At 35.9% G+C, this 12,494-nt stretch overlaps 1 protein-coding gene across 1 annotated transcript in view; it reads right to left on the minus strand.

The window, feature by feature from the left end:
• Positions 1-12,494, minus strand: part of LOC107284570 (CUB and sushi domain-containing protein 1) — a 478,687-nt gene that overhangs the window by 174,597 nt on the left and 291,596 nt on the right. Inside the window, exon 19 of the mRNA XM_029283474.1 lies at positions 1,921-2,090. Within this exon, the coding sequence (XP_029139307.1) occupies positions 1,921-2,090 (170 nt within the window). The remainder of the gene's footprint in view (positions 1-1,920; positions 2,091-12,494) is intronic.

Consider the following 12,494-nt stretch of genomic DNA (forward strand, 5'->3'; position numbering starts at 1 on the left):
TGGCAATTAGGACCAGAATATACAGTATGTTGCTAAGTCATGTCTTAAATGTGATACCAAATGGCTGCATCTCTTAATGACAGAAATTTGGGAAGTCCTAGTTGCTGTTGTGATCCAGAGATCATATGAGTGATCTCCAGTTGCATAGGTTTCTCTTAAGAGAGAAACCTATGCAACTGGAGTTATAGGACAGCAGGCTGCCAGGCAAGAGCTATGGGCAGGCCAGAGATATGTTGTAACGGTTCAAGAGCAGGCACTAATAATGTGTGCAGGCGGGCCAGCAAGGGCCACTACAGAGCATAGGATAGCAGGATTCCATGGGAGAAAAAGTGATGAGAATGACTTGTGACCTTCCCTGCTGGCTTCCCCATTGACTTTGCTTGTGGGAAAGTAGCAGGGAAAATTGCAAACAGTGATAATGTAACTATGATTCGCTGCAACATTGTAAAATCACAAGCTTGGCACCTGAATACCCAGATTGGGATAATATAACTGTGGTACACTGTGATGGCTGCATTTTTGCAGACCAGTTGTAAATCCTCATTATTCAATGCTGTCATTAATTTGAAAAGTTGCTGAGCAAATGGTCATAACCCGAGGACTATCTGTACCTGTTATTTTCACTTTAACAATGTTTCTATAATTTTCCCAGTAATCTTTTGATTGAGTTTCTCCAGTTCTACCATTTTTCAGTCTCCAGTAACTCTGCCTAATATATTAAAACACATATATATATGTGCATTTCTCAACAGAGCAAAACATAGGCAAGAGGAAGGTGCTGCTTATAAGGATAAAAGACAGGGAGAGACATATTATTTACAATTACAAAAATTAGTACTTGATTATAAGTAATAATTGGGGTGGGGCAAATATATTAGAGAGGAGAATAAATAATTGAAGGAGGATCAAATAAGAGTGAAAATGAGAAAAATGACTTTGTACAAAACTGATCACATGACAACAAATCTGTATCTCTTTTTCTCACAGAGATGCAGACCTGCAGCCAATCCTGAAATCCTATTACTCTCCAGGCTTTTCTAAATTTAGGTTTCCTGTCTTGACCATAAATTTATGCTGTCTCAGTCAACAACATGGATTTTTAATTTAGGCAAGAGGAAAAAATATTGTATGACAGATTATGGAAAGTCAATAAGTTTCTGTTTCTCAAATATAACAAGAAAGTCAGGACAGAATAAGATTTACCCAGTTGGCTTGGGGCTACTAAGTCTCAGGAGTCTTGCTGTTGCAACAAAATGAGAAAAGGAAATACTTTGAGTATTTAACTATTTAATGTTTCCTTTTTCTATATTGAAATTTGAACAGTGTATGTATTGCATTGTTCAGAATGACTTTAAAGTGCTTGCCCAGTTTTTTCACTTTGAAGCAAGCTATATTGTAATATTGTAAATATTAATATTGTGAATAAATAAATAAATAAAATAAAGCAAATATTAAATGTCAGTAGGACAAGGACTGAGAAGCTAGATTGTACAGTTATTTAAATTACTCTTTACATTTATTTTTTTTAACTTGGTACTCTCCAGATATATTGGGATAGTATATCTGAAGAGCATCAGATGTTCAAACTTTGGAGAAAGTTTGTCATATGTACTGTACAATCCAAACATGGATACACTGAAGGTTAGAACGAGGCAAAGTCACAAATCAAACAAGTTAAAGTTAACATGGATTTACAATAACAAATGTCCTAACATTTTCTTTCTTTAAGCCAAAGGATATTCAAGTGGGATTCCACAGATCACCAATTCAAGATTGATCCTGAATCTCAGATTGGACATTACAGAAGAAAACAATTCAAAGAAGCTTGATTTCAAGTACTAAAGCTCAGAAAATATGCTGAAATAGATTAGATGGGTTTTATTACTGGTGTATATGTGAATGTGTGGTTCAAACATTTACCTTAACAGTATCACCATCATGCAGTTTAAAGGTTCTGGCTCTTAAGTGGATGCCTTTCCCAGGTTCAGTTTCAATTTTATAGATGCATTCATGGTTGTTGTCATAGTTAGATGGAAAATTTGGTGATAGCAATGTTCCTTCATTCCCAGATACACTTGCTCCACATTCAGCTAAATAAAACAGACATATTTATAAATAAAAAAAGATTAATGATCTGTTTCAAAGGTTGTTTTTTTTTTAAAAAAAACTTGAATATTTTCAAAATTATAAAATATCTTTTCTATATGTAAGAAAAGTATAAGTAAGTTAAGTATAAAATGCTATTTGCTAGTACTTTGGTTAGAACAAAATTATTTTTTACTATTTGACATACCCAACACCACTTTCTTATTAACAAGTTCCTATATTTAGACCAAAATTAATTGAATGTTTGTATCTGGATAGTTTTTCCCTGTTATTTCTTTTCTTTTCTTTTTCAACTGCATTTTTCAACTGCATTTCAACTGCAACTGCAATTTGCATTTTCACTACACTGTTTAAAGCAATGATATTAAGGAAATGTACACATAAAAATAATATTAATGAATATTAATATTAATATATTAATGAATAATATTAATACAGGTAGTCCTCGACTTACAACCACAATTGAGCCCAAAATTTCTGTTGCTAAGCAAGACATTTGTAAGTTAATTTTGCCTGATTTTATGACCTTTCTTGCCACCGTTGTTAAGTGAATCAGTGCAGTTAAGTCAGTAACACAATTGTTAAATGAATCTGGCTTCCCCATTGATTTTCCTTGTCAGAAGTTCTCAAAAATTGATCACATGACCCCGGGACACTGCAACCATCATAAATATGTGTCAGTTGTCAAGCACATGAATTTTGTTCATGTAACCATGGGGATGATGCAACGGTCCTAAGTGTGAAAAACAGTCATAGGTCACTTTTTTCATTGCTGTTGTAATTTTGAACAGGCACTAAATGAAGTGTTGTAAGTTGAGGATTATCTATAATTGTTTCTCAGCTTTCAAGAATAAGAAAACAAAGAGTGAAATATGACTTCCTTCTATTCAGTTTCCAAAAAATAGTGCAGAAAAAAAGCTGTTTAGATTCTCAAGAAAAGTCTTTAAAGTACAGTATATTAGACATATATTATTATTAACTTACATTATTACAATATAACTTGAATAAGTTGAAGTGATTTAACCCAACTAATTATTAGCCATAACTAGGTAGCTTCCAAAATGAATTCTTAGTTTGGCAGGGCCTCAACTCAGGTAGGTCACAACTGCTTTTTCAACTGTAAAATAAGTACTGTAAATAACATGTTCTTCTTCATTGGAATTGTGGGGTTTGGATTTGTTTATAAACTGGCACATCTTACAGCTTATGTTTGCTTATAATAAGTCACTAAGTCAAGAAAGTACAATACAATGAAAAAAAATATCATATAGCAGTACAATAGCTTAAATGAGTGAATAACAAATAATTTGCAATATACTAGTATCAATATGGTAAATGAACTAACATTAATTCTCAAAGGCCCTTCAGAAAAGCCATATCTTGGCAGCTTTTTGGAAGAGTTAACATCATCCAGACCTCCAGGAAACATAATTCTATAAAATGGGGGCACCACAGAGAAACAGATTAAAGTTTGATTTAATGATGTATTGTTCCTATATACAAGCAAAATCAACAGTTAATTTGAAGTAATGATACTTTTTAAATTTATTTTATGTCTGGACATACATTCCAATGTATACAACAGGATATATTTCTGTTTGAAGAAACAATCTTATTTTCTGCAAATCTGGTTTAATTTGGAGCAAATTTAGGAAATGAGAAAATAAGGTTTCTATACTGGAGTTATAAAGTTATTTATTTGTTTGTTTGTTTGTATCCCATCTTAATTATTTTTACAAATATCTCAAGGCAGCAAACATATCCAATATACCTTCCTTCTCCTATTTTCCCCACAACAGTAAGCCTGTGAGATGGGTTGGGTTAAGAGAGAACGGCTGGCTCCAGGTCACCCAGCTGGCTTTCATGACTAAGGTATGATTTGAACTCACTCTCTCTCCTGCTTTCTAGTCTGGTCCCTGAACCATTAGATCAAACTGGCTCTCAGTATCAAAATTATTATGCAACTTCAATTCCAAACATATGAAGGACTGAGAATGGATGGCAATAATGTAACTAATTACACAATTTTAACGAAATGTGGAATGAATTTATAATTTGCATAGTCCATATTGTGGACAGTCCCCAAATTAAGGTTCGTTCCATGCAGTGGTGAGATTCAAATATGTGAACAACCGGTTCTCTGTGTAGATGCTGCTTCCGAATGTCCATTCTGGGCCTGGGCAACAAAAAATTAGCAACCGGTTTGGCCAAAGTGGTACGAACTGGCTGAATCCCACCACTGGTTCCATGTTGCCCTCTGTCATTTCAAACTTATTAAGTTTGACTAATTCAGTAAGTTTGGTTACTGTGCCATTTACCAGGGAAGTGTATCTAGTGGGACCAAGAAAAAGAGCCTTCTCTATGGCGGTTCCCTCCCTACGGAATATCAATCCCTTGGAAATAAGACTGGTACCACCTTAATATTTTTTCCAGAAGGCCATAAAGACATCATTCTGTCAGCGGGCCCAGCGACCTCAGGTTGACACAGACCTGATCAAGTGGCTGGTTTGATTGTGTTTGTCCCTGGAGATAATGGGCTTATAGGCTTTTGTACTTTGTACTATTGTACTATGGATTTTTGTTTTGTAAGCCAAAAGAGTTTTATTAACTCTTACAGAATCACTGCATGTGAATGGGGCAACAATGTAAATTTGTTTCATAACTAAATAATAAGTCTCTTTCATTGATAAATTCCAAAGATTCTTTTTTAGACAGAAACCATTAAAATAAGGATTGATAAAAGATACAATAAGTATCTGGCATATGGATAATTAAAAGATCGACATGGTATGTACAGGAATTATTTTATTATTCTTTCATTTCATCATGTATGTTTAGATAAGAGGTTACCAGTTCATACTTAGTTCCTGTAATTTTATTAACTCTAAAAACATGACAGAAAAAAGCAACATGCGTTAATATCATATTTGGGTAAAATTAACCTCAGAAATATATTCTGACATATTATACTTTTTCATTTTTAGCATTGTGATTAATTTGGGTTTGGCTAATCTAAAGAAAAGAAGAAATAGGGGTGACATGATAGCAGTATTCCAGCATTTCAGGGGCTGCCACAAAGAAGAGGGGGTTGAATTATTCTCCAAAGCACGAGAGGGCAGGACAAGAAAAAATGGTTGGAAACTGATTAAAGAGAGAAGCAACCTGGAATTAAGGAGAAACTTCCTAACAGTGAGGACAATTAACCATGGAACAGCTTGCCTTCAGAAGTTGTGGGTGGTCCATCACTGGAGGTTTTTAAGAAGAGACTGGACAGTCACTTGTCTGACATGATATAGGTTCTATTCTATTCTATTCTATTCTATTCTATTCTATTCTATTCTATTCTAGTCTAGTCTAGTCTAGTCTAGTCTAGTCTAGTCTAGTCTAGTCTAACAAATTAAAAACTTCTGAAACTACTAAGGAATTTATTTTGTAACCCTGAAAAACATGCTAATACTTCATAAAAGTAAAATTATTATTTATAATATATTTTATTAAATAAATTTTTAAGATAAAAGCAATTGAAATATTACAAATGTAACAAAGAAAATAAGGCAGAATAGTAAATAAGCAAAGAGAAGATAGAAAGAAAAGATTATAAAGAGGCAGATTCTAAATTTTTGGATAGCAGTTTTAAATGGATTTATATTACCCTTCCTATAAGGTTACATCATAATTTCCTACTTTCCATAAGCTACTTTTTTAATCTTCAAGCCCATAAATCACAATTTCATTTTTTTCTTTTTTCTTTATCAAAAAGTCTATAAAGGGTTTCTAGTTACTAATAAATGTACCTACTGATCTTTCTCTAATCAAACAAGTTAATGTTGTCATCTCTGCTGGTTCTTCATCAACCAATCTTCCAATGTGGATATTTCAGAGTCTTTCCATTTTTGTGTATATAATACTGTAGTCTCACAGCAGTAATCATATTTAAACATTATCTTCCATGGTTCTTTTCATGAAAGTAAAATTAAATGCAAAGCTATGTACATCCAAAAGGATAAAATCACCATTATGTTTAGAAGTATTCTGTTGAAACTGTAGAGGAGTATGTGCTAACATATATTTTAAAAAATCAAATGACCTTAATTTTTTTTTAAAAAGCACAGCAAGATAACACTGAGTTAGGATGAAAGGAGATATTCTTCATTGTTATTTGGCAGAATAGGCTATGCTTTTGAATCTTTTACTTAAAAAGAGAAAGGTATGTTTAAAATCGTATATCAACTGAGGGCTCTATGGTGGATTAATTGGCGTGTGGCACAAAAGAATTGTATTAGAATTAATTATTGCTTAGTAATGCAACTTCCTTCAAAGTCATGGCTCATTCCTTATTTTCAAGGACTTGATTACTCTGATTATCCACATTCAAGCCCTTGATTTCTAAATTAACTGAGGCACAGAAATTTGAAGTTATGTTAGGTTCTAGTTTGATAATGAGCAGGCTTCACTTGTGAAACAACCATTAAAATGACTTATGCATACACACATTTGTATAAGCCCACCATTATAATAATTGATTCAAAGGAGATCAAACAAAGCTGGGAGGTACAATAGATATGCCAACATCTAAGATACCTTAGAAGGTATTTCCTACTTACAAGAATTTCTAGTACTAGAAGATGAAATCAGATCAGTACTCTGGTAATTACCAAGCTGGAAGGCTACAGGAACTGTTGGAATACCCTCAGTAAGATGGATGATCAGGGACAAGGGCAATATAAAAAGTAAAATCAGAGGCTGGGAAATTTAACTCCTGCTGAATTAAAGCAATCTCTGGACAGATGTTGATAATTGGGCAAATAGGAGAGAAAAGGTTTATGAAGTTAACACAGGGTTGTCAAACTCGCAACGTCACGTGACGTGTCGCAATGTATCGCAATTTTTTTTCCATTGCCAGTAATGGGGTGGGTGCGGTTTCGGCATGATGAATCTGGCCCGCGGGCCAGCAGTTTGACACCCCTGAGCTAACAGTTCTTGTTAATTAATTTAACAGAGTCCAAAATAGGTATGCAAAACCATACTTAACCCAGCATTCACATCCTCTTATTAAGGATTAATATACACTGTCCTGCACAAAGTAAGCTAATCTGATGGTTTGATGTTTCCATGTTCAGCTCAACAGTCCATCAGCCTCATTCAGATAAAAAATTCAAATCATGGAGTTCAGTGGTATGTCTGCTATGGCCAGTTATACCCCATATCTTTCCAGACCCAACTTTTCACTTTCTTCCAGCCATTGCCTCTCTTTGCTTACTGCCACAGCCACTGCCTTTTCTACTTCTTGTATCTATTTCCACTTCTCCAGTTGGTTGCTTAGATGTCTCTCCTCCTATTTATTTTAGTTTTTATTTATTTGTATCCCACCTTTTATTATTTATTTTTTATTTTCTCCACCTCCTCAGTTTTCCCATCTAGACAGTGCCCTTTCCCCTTTCATATTTACACTGACATGTCTATTTCCCCCCACTTCTTATGTAATGTTGGTTTTACATCTTCCCTTATTGCTTTGCAGGTTTTCCCTTCCCCCAGCTCATAACCCAAGAGTACCTTAACCATCTTTGTCTCCCCGCCATTCCACCCCAACTTCCAATTGTACTTGGAGTAATAATCTCTGAGGGAGATGGATGTGATTTTTTCCCCAAAAAATAATACTCCTACATAAAGGGTGTAAGGGTTGAAGGGATGGAGTTTATGAATACATGGAATAATGAAGTCAGCCTTAGGGTCCAAACAGCCTTTCCATCTGAGGTACAGATTCTGAGGTAACCTGAGGCATAGAGTGACTTTTTTCCACAAGAGGCCACTGGGAAAGCAGGAGACAATTGAAGGGGAAATCCTCACCCTGCCCTGGGTTTGACTACTAATGCAGAAAGGGAAACCAAATACACAACTTTTGGAAGTAGCTTTGCCAAGCTGAGGAAGGCAAGTGTTATAAGGTTACTAGTCAACACAAGGACTGAAAGAAAATTCAACTTCATTAAAGTTGCCAGAAGAAGATAAGCTTCTACACAGGCTATACAAATTGAAAACGAGATAGAAATATCAAAAACTGTAACACAATTCTAGCTACTGCCACACAACTGTTTCCAACCTTGCCTGAGGTCATCCTCTCCTCATCTAAGGCTGCAGCCAACTCTCAAAAGACCCATCCCCAAACAGTCTTCCCACCCAAACTCTGACAGAACTCCTTTCTTTCCTATGATTGGCTTTCAGGTATTAGGTGACTCCCTCTCAGCTTGTACTCCATCAGAGAGTAGCTTGCTCTTTAAAGGACCAGCTGCTCCTCATTATCTGGGCATTAGCATATGTATCTGTGAATGTTTAGGAGTATGTGTATGAATGCACATTCATTTGCACACATACAAATAAGTTTAAGTGTGTGTCTTGTGTGTATTTAATTGTGGTACTTTCTTTTTACTTTTGTTTTTAAATCTTTGTTAGTTTTTTAGAATTATTTTTACCCTGCCTTTATTATTTATATAAGTAAATTGAGGCAGCAAACATACCTAATCCTCCTCCTTCCTCCTACTTTTCCCCACAGCAACAACTCTATGAGGCGTGTTAGTCTGAGAGAGAGTGATTGGCCCAAGGTCACCCAGTTGGCTTTCATGGCTAAGGCAGAACTAGAACTCACCATCTCTTGGTGAGCATCATAACCACTAGACCAGGGATAGGCAACCTTGGCTCTTTTATGACTCGTGGACTTAAACTCCCAGAATTCCTGAGCCAGCAATGCTGGCTCAGGAATTCTGGAAGTTGAAGTCCACGAGTCATAAAAGAGCCAAGGTTGCCTACACCTGCACTAGACAAAATACTTAACCTTGTCTACATGATGGGACTGTAATCCCAACATGCTTCTCAAAAATAATAATCATAATAATCCTGGTGAAACTTAACAGACAGACATAAGAAAAGGGAGGGCTGAAAGCTCACTTAATTTTTAACAGCTGTTTATCAGAAAAGAATTTATTTTACCCACAGAAGTAAAAGTGAAAATCAAAAGGGGCATTTACCACCTCCCAGATTGCAAATTACAATTCTGTTCACAAGTCCTTTCAGTATGCTTCAAATAATTTGTAGAAAAATGAATATAGGATTATTGGACAGATCACAGGGAAGCTAGAAATGAAATGGAAGGGAAAGTACACATAAAGAATCAAGAAACAAAAGATGACTCTACTTATAGTTTATCATATAACGAGCAACTCAGCCTTGGTCGTCTGAAGACATATCTGAGAAATGTTTCAAATTATCAAAAAACCCCTCCCTCTTAGTAATAGCAATAGTGCTTAGACTTATATTCCGCTTCATAGTACTTTACAGCCCTCTCTAAGCGGTTTACGGAGTCAGCCTATTGCCCCCAACAATCTGGGTCCTCATTTTACTGACCTCAGAAGGATAAAAGACTGAGTTAGCCTTGAGCTGGTCAGAATTGAACTGCTGGCAGTCAGCAGAATTAGCCTGCAATACTGCATTCTAACCACTGCGCCACCAAGAGTTAAGGATTAGAAATTCCTCTTAAAGCTTCTGTAGTTACCTCAAGACTACCATTGAAGATATCTTACTCAAGACTGAGTAGCTGTTTCTTGATCCTACACAACCATGCAAGGTATGATAGGCTACATGCTTAACAGTTCAAAAAGTAGAGATGCAGAACCATATATGTAGTTTTCTTGGTAGTGATAGTTAACCCAATCCAATTCCCTGGAATTAAATCTAGTAGGAAATGCTAAATCTGCTTGCTAGTGATCACTGTTTTTCTTGTTATTTATTAGATGCATCCAGGCATACTTATCACAAAATAAATATATTTGCTTATGTAATAACTGTAAAGCAGTTGATAATTAATTCTGTTGAATTATTAACTTTTATAAGGCCCATGTTTCCTCCCTCTGCCATCTTCTTAGAACAATGGCTTTAGATAGAAAAATAGTTTTCTACCTAATCCAACATTTTCCCAGATTTTGCCAGCAGAGAAACAGAGATATGAATAATATTACTTTATAAAATATGGAGTTTATCTACAGTATTGGCTGATCTAGGCGCAGATGTCGTTTGTCATTATTTACTGTAATAATTGAACAGTTTGTATTGCATAACCTATGTCTGTGCATACAGAAAAGAATAATTCACTCCTTTTACATGGCTTTTAATTTGTGAGATGATAACAACGGTAGTTAAAGAATGACAAGTTTAAAGAGCTTGTCAGCTGCATTTCTATAAAGATAGAGAAGATAGTGAAAACATTTCCCCCTAAAGTGTAATAAAATTTCAAAAGCCTGTTTATCGAAGATTTCCTTTCATTTAAAATGGCTTTTATAGGAAAACACTTTCCTACACAGGTAGTCCTTGACTTACAACCACAATTGAGCTCAACATTTGTTAAGTGAATTTTCCCCATTGTACAACCTTTCTTGCCACAGTTGTTAAGTGAATCACTGCAGCTGTTAAGTCAGTAATATGAGTGTTAAAGTGAATCTGGCTTCCCCACTGACTTTGTTTGTCAGAAGACTGCAAAAGGGGATCACATGACCCCGGGAACACTAGAACCATCATAAATATGAATCAGTTGTCAAACATCTGAATTTTCTTCATGTGACTGTGGTGATGCTGCAATGGTTGTAAGTTGAAAATGGTCATAAGTCACTTTTTTCGGTGCTGTTATAACTTTGAACATTCACTCAAAGAACTGTTGTAAGTCAAGGACTACCTGTAATGTTACTTGTTAGCTATGAAATCTGCTGGGCCACAAGACCTCCTCACCTGTCTCTTTTCCCAATATTCTTTTTGTTTAGACTGTTTTAACTGAATTATCATTCAAGATAAATTCAGGTTCGCCTACAGCAGTGGTTCTCAACCTTTTTAATGCCGCGACCCCAACTGGTCGTAAGTCGAGGATTAAACTGGTCATAAGTCGAGGACTACCAAACCGGTCGTAAGTCGAGGACTTTCCCTGCCCGGGAGCGCCGCGCACGCGTGGTTCCGCCCCCTGCGCCGGCCGAGGCGTAGCTGGCAAGCGGCAGAGACAGAGCAGGCCGACCACCAGCTGGCCCAGCCCAAGGGAGGTAAGGCACCTGCCAAAAAAGGGGGAAAAATGGCGGACAAAAAAAATGGCGGACAGCCTTGCTTGGCGACCCCCGTGAAATGGTCGATCGACCCCAAATGGGGTCCCGACCCACAGGTTGAGAACCACTGGCCTACAGGCTTTTTGTATGGCAAAGTCATTTCAATACACTATCAGAATGAATGGAGAACATAATTATGTATCAAAAAACTGCATGACTACCACCTCGCCTTTGACATTCATAATTGCATAATTTGCAGGAGGGTCATTAGATTGTACTTCCAGCCAGGTATTTCATGTTGTCCCTTCAAGGTAGACTAGACCAGGAAACAGACTCCTCAATAATAATTTGATTTCTAATTAATTTATATAGGCTTTAGTTACAGAATCTTGAAAACCTGATTGCATTTTCCCTTCCTTCCCTCTTATACTTTGGGGAGTCCAGGGGGAGCCAGTTTGAGGTTTGTTCTAATGTTTTCTTCATTCCCTGGGCTTAAAACATGTTTTTGAAATTGTTGCTGAATAGTACCCTAAAATCATCTCAATGGCTCTCTGTGTTATATTTGGAACACAAAGCAAGTCTAAGTTTGTAGAGAACTGAACTGTTTAACTGAAATCAATTGATTTCACCTCATAACATTTTTATTTCTCTTTTTTAAATGCTACAAAAAAAAGTTCCAGATAATTGATGTAGTTTGCTTTGATAATGTCAGTCAGTTATGGAAGAAGGAAAAAGCTCAAATACAATTTTTTCAGGCATATCCCCACTTACCTTTTAAGCCAATCCTGTATATTACTCATATTACCTTGACTCTTGATTAGGTTAAGAAAATCCTGTCTCTAGACCTAGCTTTTTTTAAAATAATAATAATAATAATAATAATAATAATCCCTTCTTATTACCCTATTTCTAATATCTCTTAATGCTGCCCTTGCCCTGAGCATTATAACAGCACAATAATTATAGCTCTTGCCTTATAAATACAGGTTGCTTGCATGACCCTTCAGAAATATTATTTTCATCAATTATTTTCCTTTTCCTGAGTTTTCTATTTTACCTGTGCTTGGAAGAAAGATGAGGAGGAGGAAAAGCCCATTTCCCCCTTTATCCATCATCTGAGGTAGAAAATCTCACCCTCAGCTCCCAAATAACATATGAGCTTTTGGGAACCGGAGGTGAAACCCTTTCACCTCTGGTGACAGGAAAAATGATAAAATGGTACACTGAGTCATTAAAAAAATATAAAAAGACAAAGAAATGGAATATTAGGGAAATATAGTAATTAAAAAAGTTTCTGGCAAATTTCACACTAAAACT

Source organism: Protobothrops mucrosquamatus, unplaced genomic scaffold (assembly GCF_001527695.2).
Source record: "Protobothrops mucrosquamatus isolate PMUCROS unplaced genomic scaffold, P.Mucros_1.0 scaffold103, whole genome shotgun sequence".
In the NCBI taxonomy this organism is placed as follows: domain Eukaryota; kingdom Metazoa; phylum Chordata; class Lepidosauria; order Squamata; family Viperidae; genus Protobothrops; species Protobothrops mucrosquamatus.